This window comes from Cervus elaphus, chromosome 8 (genome assembly GCF_910594005.1).
Source record: "Cervus elaphus chromosome 8, mCerEla1.1, whole genome shotgun sequence".
NCBI lineage: Eukaryota > Metazoa > Chordata > Mammalia > Artiodactyla > Cervidae > Cervus > Cervus elaphus.
The window spans coordinates 11665806-11686184 of NC_057822.1; the positions used below are offsets into that span (position 1 = coordinate 11665806).

The 20379-nt window shown below is 50.7% G+C and overlaps 1 protein-coding gene across 4 annotated transcripts in view; it reads left to right on the plus strand.

Moving 5' to 3' along the window:
- Window positions 1–20379, plus strand: part of PTPRU (protein tyrosine phosphatase receptor type U) — an 88537-nt gene that overhangs the window by 51568 nt on the left and 16590 nt on the right. For 3 of the 4 annotated variants that reach the window (XM_043909506.1, XM_043909508.1, XM_043909507.1), the window contains 4 exons: window positions 4784–4941; window positions 15419–15609; window positions 16298–16373; window positions 16849–16925. In XM_043909506.1, the coding sequence (XP_043765441.1) occupies window positions 4784–4941; window positions 15419–15609; window positions 16298–16373; window positions 16849–16925 (502 nt within the window). Of the gene's footprint in view, window positions 1–1402; window positions 1433–4783; window positions 4942–15418; window positions 15610–16297; window positions 16374–16848; window positions 16926–20379 lie in introns of all 4 variants that reach the window. The other variant, XM_043909509.1, reaches the window with a different exon arrangement.

Here is a 20379-nt window from a genome sequence, read left to right on the forward strand (position 1 = left end):
AGAATGCCACTCCACTCCTTCAGCCCATCTCCCTGCCCTCAGGGCCATATGACCAGCTCAGGGCCCTGGACCCCGACTCTATCCCTGGGATGGAAGACCTGCTGTGTGGCCACAAGTCTTTCTCCCGCCCTGGCTGGGCCTCTGTCTTCCCTTCCCCTTTGCTTGCCTTCCCCTCCCTGCTGATGGGGTGAAGTGGGGCGGTTGAGTGGATGAGAGGGCCTGGATGGGGCCTCAGGAGGGGCTGGCTCCGGGATCAGGGTCCTGGGCCTGGTCTGGACTCTCGCTGACCCCCCGAGAGCCATGGGCTGACATGACTCTCCAGGACCCGGTTCCCCACCGGGGAGGTGGGGACCAGACCTGCCCCGCGACCCCACTGCCGGTGCCTCGAGGCCCGTCAGGGCTCTTGGCCCACCTGTGCTCTGGGTGCTCGTGAGGGGGCCACGCGGCTCCTTTAATGGACCCCACACCCAGGGGCAGTCTGGGTGAGTGAGGATGGCCCAGCTGGTCCTGACATCCAGCCCCCTCCCCTTCCTGGCTGCTCATTTCTTCCCAGCTTGCAGAGGGCTGTCCCCTGTCCCCTCAGGGGCCGGGGAGCCTGCGGGGTCAGGGGGGTGGCATGGGGACTGCGGTGGGGTGGTCTGCAAGGGTGAGTGCACAGTTACCGCGAGTGTGTGAGTGCAGGCATCTGTGTGTGAGTGTGTTTGTGAATATGTCTGTGTGTGTATCTGTGTGTGTCAGTGTGTGTGTGAGTACATGTGTCTGAGTGCATGTATGTAATAGGTCTGTGCTTGTAAGCACATGAGTGAGTCCATGTGTTTCTATGTGAGTGTGTGTTTGTGAATATATGTCTATGTATGTATCTGTGTGTGTCAGTGTGTGTGTTTGAGTACAGGTGTCTGAGCATCTGCATGTATGTCATAGGTCTGTGCTTGTAAGTACATGAGTGAGTCCATGTGTTTCTATGTGAGTGTGTGTTTGTGAATATATGTGTATGTATGTATCTGTGTGTGTTTGAGTACATGTGTCTGAGAATCTGCACATATGTCATAGGTCAGTGTTTGTAAGTACACGAGTGTGTCCATGTGTTTCTATGTGAGTGTGTGTATCCGTGAGTGTGTCTGCATGTGTGAGTATTTCTCTTTGTGAACACGTGTGTGAAAGCTCTGCTTCCCTCCAGGCCCTTTCCCCACCTCCTTCTCATGCCAGCAGTGGGCTTGGGGAAGGTTCTGGAAGGAGCCGGGCCAGCCCTTGGGTCAGAGAAAGCCCTTCTGACCTGTCAGTGCCCGGCCAGCCCGGTCCCCAGCAGAGAAAGCACCAGGCCCCTCCCCTGGTGGTGCTGCCCTGGGCCCCGCCTCGTGCACGAACCGTGGCCCACCTGTGTGTTCTCTTTGCACGCTGCCAGGAGAAACCACTATGCCTACTCCTACTACCCGTAAGTAGCTCCCCTGCCTGGGGCCCCGCCCCTCCTGGGGAGTCCCGCCCCAACCTCCGCCCTCCCTGGGGTCAGCCCCTCGTCCACCCGTCCACCCCGTCTCCGAGCTTCCCTCCTCTGCTGGCCGTCCCCTCCCTGCCGGCCTCCTGTGTGGGGGTCACAAGTGCTGGGTCTGTGCTGAGTCTCGGGTTCCGACCTGGCTCTCTGAGCCGCCCCAGACAAGTCACTGGACCTCCCGGAGCCTCCTGTCCTCTTGACCCCGAGGCATCCCCTTGTGTCTCAAGCCACTCCTGTTTCTCGGGACCTCCCGACATCAGACCTCAGTCCACGTCCAGGAAGGTCCTCGCCCGGGTCCGGCTCTGGGTCCACAGCCTGTGTGCGCATGTGCGGTTGGGGGTGGGGGGGCAGACACACGGCAGCTCTCCCCACGGTGCATGCGGCTCCCGGCGCCGCCAGCTCTTCTCCAGCTGGGCCCAGCGCCTCAGACCCACCGTTCCCTGGGCGCCTCCCCTGGGCCCAGTTCTTCACACAGAATCTACCCAACAACCCCGAGAGGAGGCCCTGTGATCGCCCCATTTCACTGATCAGGAAACTGAGGCTCAGGGAGGTTAAGGACTTGTCAGAGGTCACGGGACATGCAGAGATGGGGTTACAGCCCGGGCCCCCCTCTAACTCCATGGCCTGCTGATGCTGCTCAGTTTTCTGCCTCTGGATCTCTGACCCTGCAAGTCTTCCAGGTCGTTCCCCTGCACCCGCGCTTGTCCCCTCCTTGAAGAGCAGGTTCAGGTGGCCCCGGGCCAGCCCAGAGGACAGTGGTCTCTCACCTCCTCCCTGGACCCTCTTCTTTTATCGACATCACCCACTGTCACACTGGCTTTTCCAGCAACAACACCCCCGTCAACTCACTGGAGCCTCCAACTCAGCTTTTCCTGGAGCTCCTGACAAGGCAGCTCGCCTGCTCCCTCCACTCTGCAGCTGTTTTTTTTTAAAAAAAATGACTTTATTGAAGTGTAGTTGATTTACAATGTTGTGTTAATATCTGCTGTACAGCAAAGTGATTCAGTTACACACACATATATATTCTTTTCATATTCTTAAAAAAATTTTTTTTTAATTGGAGGATAATTCCTTTACAGTATTGAGTTGCTTTCTGCATCAGCATGAATCAGCCATAGGTATACATATGCCCCCCATCTCCCACCCCATCCCACCCCTCTAGGTTGTCACAGAGCAACTAAATTTGAATCTAAATGTTGAACTTTTCCGAGTGTCCATATCACACGGCATCTGCTTGATCTCGCCCTGAGGTCAGCTGGAGGCCACAATGCAAGGTGTGCCTCCTGGCCCTGTCTGCGGATCTGGCTGGTTGGTGGGTGAAGTTCTTCTGCCAAGCAGAGCAGGAGGCCTGGGCGGGGACAGAGCCCTGTAGTCACCACTGCAGACTGCCTCCTGGGCCAGGATCCACTCGGGACGGGTCCTCCTGGGGCACCATGGTCCAGCCAGCCTGACGGGCTGTCCTCTGTCCGAGGCCCTCTGTCTGTCGTCCCTGTGGTCGCTGGTTCTGACCTGTCCCCCCCACCCCGTCTCTTTCCCCATCTCTCTCCTTGTCATTAATCTTTTATTCCCCTCCTCTCCCTTCTCTGTGTCCTAATTCTCTTGTACCACTCCCGTCTCCCTCTTCACCTCCCTTCCTCCTCCACCTTCTGTCCTATGTTGATGGTCAAGGTCACAGCCACAGAGACTTCTCATCTGCCCCCAAAGGGTCTTTGGCTGTGCCCTGGGCCACAGTGAGGGAGATATCCAGAGCCTGAAGGGTGGGTGGGAGTCGGAGGCTTGGGCCCACTGAGCCGTCTCTCAGATTGGGAAAGTCACACCCCCCGCAGTGCATAACCACACTGGTCCCCAGCACGGACACAGAGCCCTCTTTCCTGTGTTTCCCACAGGAAACACATTGTTGTCCTGGCAGGAGGGGCCTCCAGAGGTCATCCTGTCCCTCCCCCTGCCCCCAGCAGCTCTGGAGCCAGGACGGGCTGAGTGGAGTTTGTCTGTCTCTCTGGGGGAGTCCCACACTGGCCTCTTCCTCTCCACGATGACCAGTGTCCCTGGGCCCGCACGACCTGGAAGTCCCCTCTCAGGTCTGCCCTGCGTCCTGCATGCTGTAGGGCTGGGCAGATGAACGGCTCTCTGGACTCAAGCCTTCCCTGTGATCGGGCCCCGGCGCTCCTCCAGTCTCAGCGCTGTTCCCACATCCTTTCCCTTTCCCTGTGTTTCAGCCCCTCGGACATGGAGCCTTGATCCCTGCCTCCCCACCCCCGTTCTCCCTCCCACTGTCCTCCGAGTTCCCTAGGGTTGCAAACTACCATCCACATCTAAAACTGGACTGGAGACATGGGCTGTGCAGGGGTCCCTGCCCAGGGGCCTCTCCAGAAGCTCCCCCTCTCAGGAGGGACTGGGCCTTTTCCCTCTGCTGCTTCCGGCAGCTGGATGGGATGGTGGGCAGCGACAGGAATATGGATGCTGTGTGGATTACTTAAGTCTAGTGTGGCCTGTGGGAAGACCATCCTGGGGATCCTGGGGGTAAGAAAAAGTCGTGATTGGAATTTATTCCATGCCAGCTGGACACTGGACACTGAGACTGGCCGAGCTCTAGCCAGACTCTCTGCCTGAAGGAGAATTGCAGTGCTTTCCCATGCAGGAGGGAGAGGTCCCAGGGCAGCTGCCTGGTGAGGCCAGAGGAAGGAAGGTTACGTGTTGGGTCTGCAGGGTCCGGAGCTGGGCAGTCATCTTCCTAGTGGTGGATGCGGTGATTGTTGTGACACCAAAATAGGCCTAGAGTGACTGTCTTCCCCATTTCCTGAGTCCTCAGGCCCAGTGAGAGTTAAGAGGCCGATCCCGGCCTGAGGCCACTGCTGCTCCATCCCTTGCTCTCAGCAAAGGTCCACAGGATAGGGACCCTTGTTGTTCAGTCCCCAAGTTGTGTCTAATTCTTTGCAACCCCATGGACTGCAGCATGCCAGGCCTCCCTGTCCCTCGCCATCTCCCAGGGTTTGCTCAAACTAATGTCCGTTGAATTGGTGATGCCATGCAACCATTTCATCCACTGTAGCCCTCTTCTCCTTCTGCCTTCAATCTTTCTCAGCATCAGGGACCCCGCCCAGTCCCTTTTGGGTGAAGAGGCAGCTTTCCGGGTCTGGTGAGCAAAGGATGGGGCCAGAGTCCCTTCAGCATCCAGAGATGCTTCTAGACTGGCTCCTGGCCTCAAGGCCCCTGACTGCCGGGTCTCCCCATCCACCTCTGGGTGCTGTCCTGTCCATCTGAGCACCCATGTCTCCCATCAACCCTCCTCTGCAGGAAGCCAGTGAACATGACCAAGGCCACCGTCAACTACCGCCAGGAGAAGACCCACATGATGAGTGCCGTGGACCGGAGCTTCACGGACCAGAGCACCCTGCAGGAAGACGAGCGGCTGGGCCTCTCCTTCATGGACGCCCACGGCTACAGCCCCCGGGGTGAGTGCCTGCCCCTTCCTCGTGGCCCCCAGGCGCTCCTGCCCCAGACTCCTGAGCCAACAGCACAGAGTCCCCCATCAGCGGATTCTGTAACACCCCGAACCAACAGGACTGAGCATCCTGCTGGGTACCAGCACGGGCCCTGGGGATACAGAGAAGGCACCTGTGTTATCTTTGCACTGGAGGAGCTTTAGGAAAATCGAGGTCTTAGACGCATATTCATCTAAAAGGAGTGTGAGTTCCCATGTTAATTGTGAGAAGTGTTCTGGGGACTCAGGGGAGGGAGCACTGCTGCGGAGTCAGAGCCATCTCCTTCCTGCTGTGTGGAAGGAAGTGCTCTGGAGTTAGACTTCGGTTTGCATCTCTGGTCCCCTGAGCTGTGTGACCTCAGGCAAGTGGCTTACCCTCTCTGGTTGTCTGCTTCCTCATGTATAAAATGTGGATGAAGATGATCTTTGCTGGTGGTGCTGCTGGGAGACTAAATGAGCATGGGTATACATCATTTAGTGCTATGGCTGGCCCGCAGGGAGAGGAGAGTGAGTCAGCTGTATGTGCTAGGAACTTCTCATCAATCGCTTTATCACACATCTTTTGATTTGACTTAGTGCTCATTTGTACAAAAGGAAATAGAATACTTAGGAAAATCATGAAGTCGTAATAATACAATAAACACTGGTGAAGCCCCCTGGTGAATTTGAAAGTCATCTGAATGCGTCTCTCATAGCTCCTACCTCCCTCTTAGATGTAAATATTCCTTTGAAATTTATGTTTATAACTTTCTTGGCTTTTGGGGAGTAATTTTTACCATGTGTGCATGTGTCCCCAAACAGTGCAGTCTATAATTTCGCTCATTTCTGAGCTTGATAAAAATGAAATTGCTCTCTATTTTTCAGCTCAACACCATGTTTCCAACATTTACCCAGGTGGATGTTTTGCTATAGTTCATTTATTTTCTCTGATGTATAGTTTTCCATTGTATGAATATATCACAATTTATTTCTCCATCCTGCCATCCACGGGCATTTGATTTGTTCCTAGTTTTCTTGTTATTACAAACGAGGCTGCTGTGAGCATTCTTAAATGAATCTCTAGATGCACCTGCACAGCAGCTTCTGGAAATAAGAGCTGCTGGATTATAAAGTATGTGCTTGTTCTGCTTTCTGAGACAGGGCCAAATTGTTTTCCAAAGCGTCTTTGCCTCTGTTCATTCCTAGCAGCAGGGTGTAAGAGTTTCCGTCACTCCACATCGAGATCAAAACTTGCCAGGCTTCTTCACTTTTGCCAAACTAGTTTGTATAAAGATGGCAATTCTCTATAGTCTTAATTTGCATTTCTCTGATTACTAATGAAGTTGAACATATTTGCAAATCATCATCGGCCATTCAGGTTTCTTCTTCCGTAAAATGCCTGTTCATGTCTTTTACCTAATTTTCTGTTTGGTTTTCTGTTGCTTTCTTAGTGGTTTTTAGGAGTTCTTTATATATTTAGGATGAGACTCATTTGTCTCTTATGAATTGCAAATATCTTCTCCCAATTTGTGGCTCATCTTCATTGGTTATTTATAGTGCCTTTGGATGAACAGATTTTTGTGTCGATTTAGTCAAGTTCATCAGTCTTTTCCTTTTTGATTTCTATTTTTGTGTTTGTTTAATGAATTCTTCTGTATGCAAGGTCGTAAGACATTTTTTACTTTTTTCTAAAACTTTTAATATTTTGCATTTCACTTTTACATCTTTATCCATTTGTAGTTGATTTTTGTATGTGATATAAGTTATTATTTTTTTTTCTATAGGGAAAACCAACTGTCCCAGCATCAGGTATTATAGTTCGTATTTTCACCACTGATTTGCAGAACCACCCCGTATTGTATATCACATTTCCATATATATATATGGGTTATGTTTTGGCTCCCTGTTCTTTATCATAGGCCAGTTTGGTGATTCCTGTGTCAATACCAAACTAGCTAATTACCATAGGTATCTAGGTCTTGATATCTGAAACATCAAGCCCTCCGAACCTTGTTCTTCACCAAGGGTGTCTTGGCTGTATTTGCCCTCGTTCTTTTTCTTACAAATTTTAGAATCATCTCTTCAAATTCCTTGGAAAACTTTGTTGGCAGAATTTGCATTGAATCCAAGGATTGGTTTTCACTTTGTAAAACTGAAACTCGGCATCCATTAAACTCCCTGTTCCCTCTTTTCTCAGCTCCTGGCCACCACCATTCTACTTTCTATGACTTTGATTACTCTGTCTCATGTAAGTGGAGTCATGCAGTACTTGTCTTTAGGGACTAGCTTATTTCACTTAGTGTAATGTCCTCAGAGTTCATCCATGCCATAGCATCTTTTAGAACTGCCTTTTAAAAATATTGCTTTTTGAAAAAATTAATTTTTTTAACTTTTAGTTTTTGGCTGCACCACGTGGCATGAGGGATCTTAGTTCCCTGGCCAGGGGTCATACCTGTGTCTCCTGCAGTGGAAGCTCAGAGTCCTAACCACTGGGCTGCCAAGGAACTTCCAGAATTGAGTTTTTTTTTTTTTTTTTTTAAGGCTGAATAATATTCTGTTGTATGTATATGCTCGCTTTTCTGATCCATTTGCCAGTTGATAGACACTTGGGTGGTTTCCAAGTTTTAGCTATTGTGAATAATGCTCCAGGTAAGAATACTGGAGTGGGTTGCCATTCCCTTCTCTAGGAGATCTTCCCAATCCAGGAATGGAACCCAGGTCTCCTGCACTGTAGGCAGAGTCTTTACTGTCCGAGCCAGCAGGGAAGCCCGCTGTGAACATGGATGTATACAAATATCTTTCTGGGTACTTTTGGGTATATATCCAGCAATAGAATTGCTGGATCATATAGTAGTTCTATTTTTAATTTTTTGAGGGCCTGTCATACTGTTTTCCACCATGCCTGCACCATTTTGCATTCCCCCTAGTAGTGCACAGGGGTTCCAGTTTTCCCCACATCCTTGCCAGTACTTGTTTTCTGTTAAAGAAAAAAAAGTTTTATAGCAGCCATCTTCATGGATGTGAAGTTTTGATCTTCACATCTCATAGTTTTGATTTTCTTTTCCCTAGTGCTGGAGTGATGTGATGTTGAGCATCCTTTCGTGCGTTTATTGGCTGTTTGTGTACTTTATTTGGAAAATTTTTGAATTGGGCTGTTTGTCCTTTTGCTGTTGAGTTTTAGAAGTTCTATATTTATTCTGGATATTAATCCTTATCAGATAAATGATTTACAAACATTTTTATCTCATTCTGTGGGTTGCCTTTTTACTCTGCGATTAGTATCTTTTGATGAACAAATGTTTACACTTTGATGTCGTCCATTTTGTCTGTTTTTTCCTTTTGCTGCTTATGCCTTTGTTGTCATAGCCCGGAAATTCTTGCCAAATCTGATGTCCTGAAGCTTTTGCCCTATGTTTAGGTCTTACATTTAGGTCGGTCATCCTTTCTGAGTTAATTTTTGTGTATGATGTTAGATAAGGGTCCAGTTTCATTCTTTTGCATATGGATGTCCAGTTTTCCCAGCATACATGGGGTACATTTTTAGAATATTGTATTTCTAAGTATTGGTCATATAGAGAAATGCAGTTGATTTTTGTGTGAATAGATATTGGTCTTATATCCATACACCTTGATAAACTTTCTTTTTTTACTGAAGTATAGTTGGCTTACAGTATTGTTAGTTTCAGGTGTATAATATAGTGATTTGATATTTTTGCAGATTTATACACCATGGAAAGTTATTACAATATTATTGACTATATTCTCTGTGCTGTATATTATATCCCTGTGGCTTTTAAAATTTATAACTGGTAGTTTGTGCCTCTAAATCCTCTTCATCTATTTTGCCCTTCTTCCCACCCCTTCCCCCTCTGGTAAACCCTAGTTTGTTCTCCGTGACTGTGAGTCTATTTCTGTATTGTTATATTTGTCTATTTGTTTGACTCTGTAGATGCTACTCATAATGTCATTTTTCTTCCTTCAGTTTGTTAGTGAGGTGAGTGACAGTTTTAGATTTTCCTTTTTTCCCTTTTTAAAAAATTATTTATTTTTAATTGGAGGATAATTGCTTTGCAGTATTGTGTTGATAGATTTTCTAATGTTAAAATAACCTTCCATTCCTGGGGTAAATTCAACTTGGTCTGATGCATAATATTTTTTTATGAATTATTGGATTTAGTATAATTATAATATAGTTCAAGATTCTAAAGCTGTATTCCCCAGTGGGATTGGCCTGTAATTTTTCTTTTTTGTGTTATCTTTGTCTGGTTTCTGGTATCCAGATTCTACTCATCTTATAAAATGCACGATCTTGTCTCTTTTTTATCACAGAAGATTGGAGTCATTGGCTCCAACTCCCTGAAAGCTGGGTGGAATTCATCTGTGAAACCAAAAGAATCCTTTTCTTTTGTTTTCGTTATGGAAACATGTAAAACTTTTAATTCAATTTATTTAAAGGAATAAAGCGCTATTCAAGCTTTATATTTTTTCAAGACACTTTTAGTGTTTTATTTGTCTAGGAATGTGTCCATTTCATTTATGCTTTCAAGTCCATTGACTTGCATGTCTGCATGATGTTCTTTGTGACCTTCCCTCATTAAATTCACACCACAGCCCTACATAGGAGCTGTTAATCAACTCTTCATCTTACAAACAAGGAAACAGAGACCCAGAGAGGAGAATCACTTGTATGGGTCAAACCTCCAGAAGGTGGCAGAGTCAGGATTTAAATGCAGGTCTTTTTGAATTGCAAATTGCCATTTTAGCTGTATCACGCAGGCCTGGTGGACCTGATAGGGTTTGGGTTGGCAGAGACAGGGAAGGAAAGGCATCTGTGCTGGAGGAACAGCATGTGTAAGTGCACGGAGGATAACCTGGTGAGGTCTGCTTGGGCTGAAAACTCAAGTGGGTTTTGGGGGGTGTGGGAGGTGGGGGTGGTGTGGGCACACATCTTGCTGCTGAGTCCTAGGGAGAGACAGAGAGAGACAGGAAACATGGGCTCTGCACCCAGGGAGCTCACTGACTAGTTGGGAGGTGAGATGGACCCAGGAGAGTCAGCACCGGGCTAACTGCTGGGGGAGCTGGGGGGACAGTTAGTGTTGCCATAGTCTTGAGAAGACACAGCTTTGGGCAGGGGAGGTCAGGGTTTCAGCTGAGATGGATAAGATTTGATGGACGATGAGGAGGGGTGGACACTGAAGGCAGGTTGCTGGACAGGGGGACGGTGTGACGGCTGGGAAGCTCAAGATACATTCAGGAGACTGAAGCTCAGTCTTAAGGCTTCTCTTTTTCTTTATGCCACATCCTGGTCTAGCCGCCACTTTTCTTTTCCTAACAGTGAGGCCAGATTTTTGTGGTTTAGAACCATGTTGATTAGATGCAACCTCAGTATGGAAATTTTAAATAGGGACTTCCCATGCTGAGTAAATGTTGAGCTGGGATGTTCCCAAGTTGTTGGAATGTGCCCCTGTGGATTCTGATCCTGCCCTGCAACCCTCAAACCCTCTGGGATCTTATCTTTCCAGAGCTCTTGACCGCTATGGGAACCAGAGGATTCCGGCCAAATGGTTTGTCAAATGAATGCCCCTTATTTGACACCACAAATGCCCTTTTATCAGGAAGAGGAAAACAGGGGAAGACAATAGGATCCCAGAGTCAGATGGGCCTGAGTGTGAATCCTAATGCTGCCACTTAAGGAGCAGGCCCCTTAACTCTTCTGGGCCTCAGAATATAGAGTGGGTTGTCTTGCCATCCTCAAGGGGATCTTCCTGACCCAGGTATCAAACCTGTGTCTCTTATGTCTCCTGCCTTGGCAGGTGGGTTCTTTACCACTAGCACCACCTGTGAAGCCCATAAAAGGGAAAGTGTTAGTCACTCAGTTGTGTCTGACTCTTTGTGACCCCATGGACTGTAGCCTGCCAGGCTCCTCTGTCCATGGAATTCTCCAGGCAAGAATACTGGAGTGGGTAGCCATACCCTGCTTCAGGGGATCTTCCCAACCCAAGGATTGAACCAGGTCTCTTGCATTGCAGGCAGATTCTTTACCCTCTGAGCCACCAGGGAAGCCCCTATGTAATAGGGGGAATAACAATAACACCTACATCATAGGGATATTCTAAGGATTGAATGGCTTAAGCATCATGCCAGGCATATGAAAGCCCTCAGTATGTTAGATATTGTTAGCTATTGTTACAGGTTGTGTTTTTTTAAAGTTGCTTGCTAATTACAGATAGTGAAGGAGAAGTATAGCATGCTGTTGGTTGCGTAACTGGTGGCCTGTCTTCATCAAGGGTGGATGGGAATTGGGGGAGTGCCTATCTTTGAGGGAAGTCTGAGGATCCTCATTTTCAAATGAGGAAACCGAGATCCAGAGAGGTCAAGTGACTTGAGTCAGAATTCACATTCGGGCTTCTTTGACTCCATGCCCAGTGTTCTTTCCTCTAGGCCTCCAGTCCTCCTCGCAAAACGTCAGCTGTCCAGTGGTTCAGTTCAGTTCAGATCAGTTGCTCAGTCGTGTCCAACTCTTTGCAACCCCATGGACTGCAGCATACCAGGCCTCCCTGTCCATCACCAACTCCCGGAGTTTACTCAAACTCATGTCCATTGAGTTGGTGATGCCATCCAACCATCTCATCCTCTGTCTCCTCCCGCCTTCAATCTTTCCCAGCATCAGGGTCTTTTCAAATGAGTCAGTTCTTCACATCAGGTGGCCAAAATATTGGTTTCAGCTTCAGCATCAGTCCTTCCAGTGAATATTCAGGACTGATTTTGTTTAGGATGGACTGGTTGGATCTCCTTGCAGTCCAAGGGACTCTCAAGAGTCTTTTCCAATACCATGGTTCAAAAGCATCAATTCTTTGGCGCTCAGCTTTCTTTATAGTCCAACTCTCACATCCATACATGACTACTGGGAAAACCATAGCCTTGACTAGATGGACCTTTGATGGCAAAGTAATGTCTCTGCTTTTTAACGTGCTGTCTAGGTTGGTCATAGCCTTTCTTCCAAGGAGCAAGCGTCCAGTGGTTACTCCCCTGAATTATCCCATAATCATTATGGAGCTGGAGAAAGCCAAGGCCAGCACCTGAGTGCCCTCCTCGAAGCTGAGGGCTGGCTCTTACCTTCCTTCCTCTCATCCTCCCTTTCAGGGGCTTCCAGCTGTGTGGGCAAGCTAGTCCCCAGGGTGTGTGTGTGTGTGTGTGTGTGTGTGTGTGTGTGTGTGTGTGTGTGTGTGTGTGTGTGCATTAGAGAGGGAGAGAGGAAGAGAGATCCCATGGAATGCATGGGTGAGAATAGTAAGGACGTGTCTTCTCTGGGTCCAGGAAATGGAGTGTCTTCTTGGCAGCATCATCATTCATCATCCTTTGTCCTCTGGTGGTCTTGTTTGGAGAACATCTTGTGTTGCTCTCGGGCTTATCTGGAAGCTGCCCAGATTTGGCTCTGGCTTCCTTCCAACCAGTGAGGGCATTTTCTCGTCTTCAGCCATTGCCAGATGATTCCGTGCCTACTTGTGAGGCCGCATCAGGACTTTCAGCCTTTCAAGATCTCTGAGATGAGCTGCTGGATTCTCTGCCTGGAGAGGTCTCTATGGAGCTGTCAACACAGTTTCCATTGAAGAACACTTGGGACCCCTTCATCTCTGAGGTCTTTAAACCAGCAGAAATCTTTTTTTGCTTGAAATTTGTGTGCTTGTCTTGTGTGCTTGTTGTGGATACTCTTTAGAATTGTCATGTCTTGGACCAGGATCTGACGGTGGAGAAGGACCCGAGCAGAAAGGCCACCTCTTGTCAACCATCTGGCCTGGCTTTCTGAGACTCAAGGGGATCCTCCTTTTCCTGGAAACTCCCAATGATGTCCACAGTCCCATCTGCAGGTGCTCATGTGCCAGGCACTGGGCTGGGTGCTGCATATGCATAATCTTGGTAAAGAATCTGCCTGCAGTGCAGGAGACGCAGGAGACGCAGGAGACCTGGGCTTGATCCCTGGGTCGGGAAGATGCCCTGGAGAAGGGGATGGCAACCCACTCTAGTATTCTTGCCTGGAGAACCACATGGACAGAGGACCCTGGCATGGGCTACAGTCCATAGGGTCACAAAGAGTCGGACATGACTGAAGTGACTTAGCATGCATGCACATTGAATATTTATATCATCATATTGGAGAGTAACAGTTTTAATCTTCATTTGCTATATGAAAAGGGAAATTTCTGGAGAGTAAGTAACATCCCCAAGGTTACATGCAGAGCTGGGATTTGATCTGAAGCCTGTCTGACACCAGATCCCGTCTCTTAATTGCTGTAGTATACTCTATTCCCCTGAGGATGTTTCATGAAACAAACAAGCTTTCTGTGGTGAAAGATGGAGGTGAAACCTTGCTATTCCCACGCATCTCTTGGAGATTTAAAATACACACTAACTTGTTGGAAACCCTGGGAGGTTTCACAGGGGAAAAAAAAAACCTACTTATTTTTATTTAAACCAGAATTTCACAAACTCCTTTAAAACACAGAACCCCTCCCCATTATCCTTCTCTTTGTTGAATACGTGAGTCATCTGGCACGACCAGTATTATCTGGAATACACTTGGGCAGCCACTACTTTAGGCAAATCTGTCCTCTTCAGATCTCAGTTTCTCTACCTGAAAAATGAAGGGCTTGAGGCGTTTGACCACAAATGTGTAATGGGTGGGCTTCCCTGGTGGCTCAGACTGTAAAGAATCTGCCTGCAATGCAGGAGACCTGGGTTCGATCCCTGGGTAGGGAAGATCCCCTGGAGAAGGAAATGGCAACCCACCCCAGCATTCTTGCCTGGAGAATTCCATGGACAGAGGAGCCTGGTAGGCTACAGCCTATGGGGTCACAAAGAGTCAGTTCAGTTCAGTTCAGTCGCTTAGTCGTGTCCAACTCTTTGTGACCCCATGAACCACAGCACACCAGGCCTCCCTGTCCATCACCAACTCCTGGAGTTTACGCAAACTCATATCCATTGAGTCGGTGATGCCATCCAACCATCTCATCCTCTGTTGTCCCCTTCTCCTCCTGCCTTCAATCTTTCCCAACATCAGGGTCTGTTCAAATGAGTCAGCTCTTCGCATTAGGTGGCCACAAAGAGTCAGACATGAGTAACTCACACACACACACACACACACACACACACACACACGGATAACTGGTATGTGACTTGTCCTCTCGCTGTAAGCAACTGGAAATCTGGATAAAACATATGAAACAGTTGTTTTCAGACATTGGGCACCAGGCTGACCGCCACTGTGATTCCTGAGAAAAGCGAAACAAACCCAAGTGCCTGCCTTGCATTGCCCCTCTACCTGGAAGCAGCTTTCAAACCTTGGCGTAGGAAGTGGAACCCAAGCGAGCCCCGCAGTCTCCCCGATTTGAGGAGGCAGAGATTGGAGTTTGGGGAAGTGGAAGTGCCCTGGGTGGGGTGGCGGTGTCTGTCTCGGTATTGCATTCATTCCGCCCGTTCAAGACTGAGAATTAAAAGTCAAGACCTGAAGGATGGATGTGAGTCCAGCAGACATCCGGGGAGAGTGGGGCAGAGGAAGAGCACGTATGAGGTTTGGGAAGGAAGGCCCTGCTGGGAGTCCTCCACCCGCCCCTGCCGGCTCAGAGCTGGGCAGAGAACAGTGGTGAGACATGCGGAGAAAGCCCCTGCCCCTCGGCCAGGCCAGGAGAAGGGAATGCATGCTGAGTGTGTGGGAGTGAGTGTCGGAAGCTGGGTGTGGCTGAGCAGGGCTGTTCCTCCATCCCAGGACCTGATCTTGGGGACCAGGGTGGGATGTCCTTGAGGATGCTGGCCAGGAGAGCCGGGGAGTGGTGGTCTGTGAGGAGGGGATGGTTTTCTGGAGTGTGGGGCAGCGTGAACCTCTCCACCTGCTCCCCATGGGCTGAGCTGCCGCATAGGCTGACAATGGAAATGCTTGCGCTGGAGAAACGCCTCTATTCAGGTGCTTCCCATTCATCTGTGGAGGGGGTGGTGACAGCAGCTAATTCTGGGACTTGCTTGTCTCTGAATGGGGTGATTGCTGAGAGTTGTCAGTGTTCCAGATTGTTCCCTGGGAGGAAGAGGGGGAGGAAGGAGGGGATGTTGTGGACTTTGCTGAGCGCTGCCTGCTGCAGGCAATGTGTGAAGTCATAGAGGGGGCCCTTGCTGGAGAGCCCGGGAGGGTGAGGGGACCAGGGATCCCAGCCCGCAGGCCGGGCCAGAAGGGCCCCCGGAGGTCACATGACCCAACCCCCTCATTCTATCAGTGGGAAGACCGGGATGCCCCAGGGAAGGGGCTCGTCCAGGGTCACCCAGGGAGGCCCAGCCAGCTGCCTGGCTCCAGCAAACAACCCAGGCGTCCTCCATGCTGGCCATGCTCCCTTCACTCCCTCAGTCCCCATGAGTCTTTGTGGGGTTCCCCCGGCTGGGGCCTGTGCACGTCAGGAGCCCCTTTTCCCTTTCTCTGGCTGCAGGAGACCAGCGCGGCGGTGGGGTCACTGAGGCCAGCAGCCTCCTGGGGGGCTCACCGCGGCGGCCGTGCGGCCGGAAGGGCTCCCCGTATCACACGGGGCAGCTGCACCCCGCGGTGCGCGTGGCCGACCTCCTGCAGCACATCAACCAGATGAAGACGGCCGAGGGCTACGGCTTCAAGCAGGAGTATGAGGTGCCTGGCCCCGTCCAGCTGGGACCCCTCGCTGGGGCCTCCCTGGCTCCTCCTTGCTGTGGACCCTGGCAGCCCTCAGCCGGTCCCTAGATGGATCCTTGCCCTGACAGTCCCCATCTCTAGCTAATTTCTTGACCTTGACCTTGACCCTAATCTCAGCCTGACCTGGTTTCTCCCTCATCCTAACCCTGACTTAAAAAGTGTCTGAATCTTGTCGGTCTCCGTCTGGATCCTACCAGGATCCTTCTATCCCTGATGTGAACCTGACCACCAACACTGACCTTGACCTCTAGTCTAAACCCCAGTATGACTTTGACCCTAACTTTCATCCTAAGCTTCATTTGAACTCTGACTTGAATCCCATCCCACCTCCGTCTGGACTTAATTTGACCCTCACCCTTACCTTCGTCCCAGCTCAGACCTGGATTTGACCTAAACCTGACCTTCATTCTGAAATGTGTCTGAACTATAATTACCTCTTTTCCCCTCTTTTTCTCACTCCCCCCACCCCGCCGCTCGCTATTAAACTTAGTCCCTCACTTATAAAGGAATATACAGTGACTTTATCTCAGGCCCCAAGTTTAACCCTTGGGGTTAATCGTGGTCCTACCTCCTGCGGACAGGGTCGGGCCCTTGGGAGGGGAGGGGCTTCCTTCCCGCCACTAACTACCACTTTCCCTTCTGGCAGAGCTTCTTTGAAGGCTGGGATGCTACAAAGAAGAAAGACAAGGTCAAGGGTGGCCGGCAGGAGCCCATGCCTGCCTGTGAGTCCTGTGGGAGGGCCTGCGGTCTGGGGCAGTGGGTGGGAGGAAGCGGGAAGAGGGAGAGAGCCATTTATGGAGGGCCTGTCACAGGCCGGGCTGGGTGCTGAGCACCACGCTCCTCGTCTGACGTAGTGTTTTCCGCAGTCCTGTGACGAGGGATGTAGCAGAACTCCCACTTTACAGATGAGGAAACTGAGGCTTGGGAGGTTAAGCCTCCCTCCCGGGGTCACACAGCTGATACTTGCCGGAGCAGCTCAGGGCCTTGTTGACGCTGCAGCCTCGACTAACCACCGGCCTGTCCTACCTCCAGCAATACGGAGGGCCTGCTGCTCAGCCCTGAGTCTCTAGGTTCCCTGACTGCCCTGCATGTGCCCCGGCTCTGGCCTCCAGGAGGCCTCGCCCCCATACCGCCCCAGCGCTGGGCTCCCCAGTTCAGCCCCTGCCCGCCCCATGGCCACGTGCTCTGTGTTTCCAGATGATCGGCACCGAGTCAAACTGCACCCGATGCTGGGCGATCCCGACGCCGACTACATCAACGCCAACTACATAGACGTGAGTGCCTCGCCCCGCTGTCCGCTGACTGGCCCCGGCCGCTCCGGGCTCACTGTCCAGGCGGGGCGGGACCCGGCAGGGAAGAAGTCGGGGTTCATGTGGCTGGATTCCTGAGCGCCCCCACCTTCTGCCGTCAGCGCCAGGGAGCTCAGCGGAGTGGGGAGGACAGGGTGGGCGGCGGCTGTCAGGAGGCCTTCCCTGGGGTCGGGGTGTGAGTGAAGCAGTGGAGGCAAGAGGGCAGCCAGCCAGGCCTAGACGTGAGGACAGGTCCCCTCTCAGTGAGGGGCCCCGAGGCTGGAGGTGGGCTTCTCATGGCACGCAGTGAGGCTGAGTCAGGCAGGCGCTGGACTGTGAAGGCCTCGAATGGCAGGCTGAGGAGCTGGGCTTTTTTCCTAGGGGCATCAGGGAGCATTGGAAATGTTGGACTGTGACAAACTCAGGTTAATTGACCAGGTACTGTGTGCCAAGCACTGTGCTAAGCACTTTATGCCAAATATTTAATTGTCTATATTCCCGACAACCACCCCATGCTGTGGTCAGCATTGTGGCCTCACTTTACAGGAGAGGAAAACTGGGGCTCAGAGACGGGAAGCTACTTTTCCTAGGTCACCCAGCTAGCTAGTGGTCAAGAAGGGAGCCGCATCTCAGCTGGTCAGGGTCTCCAGAGCCTTTGCTGCTGACGACAAGGCTGTCCTGCCAGCCGCAGCAGCCACTGGTCAGGCTGGACCAGAGGGAGGAGGGGCCGGAGACAGCGCAGGCAGCCAGGGGGCCCTGGGCTTGGGTGAGAAGAAGAGGCGATGAATCCGCTCCCCAAGTGTGGATGAGAGTGGGACAGGACAGGCCCAGGGACGCTGATCAGACTCCCCAACCGGCAGCAAGTCGAGTGTGCAGAGAACCACTTATTCATTCATTAGATGTTAAATATATTTTGAGCATCTACTGTGTACCAGGCATGGTGCTGGCCACTGGGAATATACCTGTGAAAAAGGAGACATAGTCCTTGAATCCGTAGATTCTAGTCGGGGAGGCTCATGATCATACAAGTAAAGTGAATTCAGGTTAGTTGGGAAATCACAGGCCAGGAAAGAGGAATGAATGACTTTCTCAGCATTGTGTGGCAAGGTAGTGGTGGGGCCAGGTTTAGCCATGTTGGGCTGCATAGAGGCAGAGGGCTTGCGCTGGCTTTGGGTGGCTGGAGAGGGAAGGGAAGGGTAATCTCAGGTAGGACCAGCGTGCCAGGTCAGAGGTGGAGGAGGCATGTATCCGGAGCGGGGGGCAATCAGGGACGGTGGAGGTGACTTCTCCTCTCCTTCTTCACTTCCTCCTGGTGGCCAGATGCGCTCGCCCACATTTGCCAGAATCCCTTGCTTTCTACACGACCTCCCCACCCTCTCCCCAGGCTGCAGTATGGTCCAACCTGGCCTCGACTTGGGCAGCTCTGGGGACAGGGACAGTGGCCTCGCCTCGGGGTCCTCAAGGCCCTAGTCTGCTTCTCCTGGGGCCCTGCCAGGGCCCTGCCCATGCCCTTCTCTTGCCCAGGCCTGGGTGCTCTGCCTCGCCTGCTGGGCACCACCCATTCCAGCCACTCCTGTGCTCCGCCGTCCACCTCCATCTGCCTCTGGCCTAATATCTGTCTCTTTTGCTTTGTCCTGTTCCCTCACTGGAATCATTAAGATTCGGATAAACCGTGAAGTAAGTATCTCTCTCCCGTTTCCTCCTCCTCCTGTCTGTCTGACCGGCCGTATCTCAGGCTTTCTCACAATCTCTGGCTGTCTCTCTCTCTCTCTCTCTCTCTCTCGTCTCTGTCCTCCTTCTCCTCCACTTGTGTGCCCAGCACCAACCGTCCACTTCAGCAGCCTGGCCAGGGGCCGCCAGGGCTGAAAGTTTGACGCAACCCCTGTTGTAAACAATGCCCTCCATCTCCTCTACCCTAAGGGGGGCCTGCAGTGTCCGGGTGCCTCCCCAGGCCCCCCGGCCACCTCCCCGGCCACCACCTCTGTCGCCCTTCTCCCCAGCCCCTGTGCCCAATGAGTCCTCATTAGCCATACCTTCTGTGGGCCTGGGAGGGGTGGGGTGGGAGGAGCTGCCCTGGGTGCCCTGTCCCCCCACTGCTTGGGGGTCCAGGCCTTCCAGGAAGCAGGGGTGGCCCCAGGCACTCCCCTTTAGTAGTAGTTTCCCTTGTGTTCCAATCCCTTTGTCATCAGTTTGGTTGAAACTCAACCCTCACCGCTTTGCCCTCAAATTTAGCCCTAATTTGAGTGTTTTATTTTGGGGGAGCTGTTGGGTATTTTATCTTAAAAAATTGTGCTATGTTTGGGCCTTATAAGAATTAAAAAAAAATTTCATCTAGCAGTCCTCTCATTTGATTTTTTTAATATAATTTTTGTAATAGTTGATGCCTGATGGGATTATTTTGGGGGTACCTTGTCTATTTTATTTTCTTTTTTCTTTTACAAATATATGTCTGGCTTTTTTATGATTGGAAAAATGCAACTCATTATTAGACTTTCAGACAACATGTATATGCTTGGGACCTTGCACTAATATATAAAGCATAAGGTTCCTGCTGTCACATCTGCTAGAGATGACAGTTGTTCCTCATGTGCTCCTAGATACCGTCTGCCTTATTTTGAGTTTCTTTACACAGGTGATTTGTAAAGTTGCTAAACTTAAATGAAATATTAGACACACAGAAGGCAATGGGCCTTAGCAACCCCATTAGGAGGTGATGACTATAAATCATTATTTTTTTTTTCATTTTAGAATTTTTTTTTAATTTTAATTTTTAAATTTTTTTGGCCACACTGTGTGGCATATGGGATCTTAGTTCCCCAGTCAGTTTCCCAATCAGGGATTGAATCCACGCTCCCTGCATTGGGAGCGTGGAGTCTTAACCGCTGGACAGCTGAGCAAGTCCCTAGATCACTATATGTTTTTACATCTCAATCTCCATATAAAACATTCATTTAGTTGTTGCCAAACTCTTATGAAATACCCTGAGGGGACATGGCTTATTTCATTTACAAATGCCTGTTACCAAAAACATTGTTGGCTGAGTACATGCTCTGAGCCAGGCCCTTCTGGCACCTCATGTCATTTCTGCCACACTCCATGAGGTTGAGACCTGCATGTGGCAGATGACAAAATTGAGGCTTAGAAAGATTGAGTGGCTTACTCATGGCCCCAAGGCTCTGGATTAGCAGAGCTGGGGCCTCAAATCCAACCTGAGCCCTGTACCCTTCCATGAGACTCCCCCACCGTTACATGAGACCCTGGATCTCTCTCTTTGGGGGCATTGGGATGCCCCAGGGGCCTTGCCTACTGTGCAGGTAGTCAGTCTCCTAGCTCTGCCCATTCAAGGGCACCAGGGAGGTGTGGGTGTCTGCCCGGGAACAGGCTCCTAGGACATGCTTGATGCCCCAGAGTAGGAGCACCCCTGCTCTCTAATCCTGGT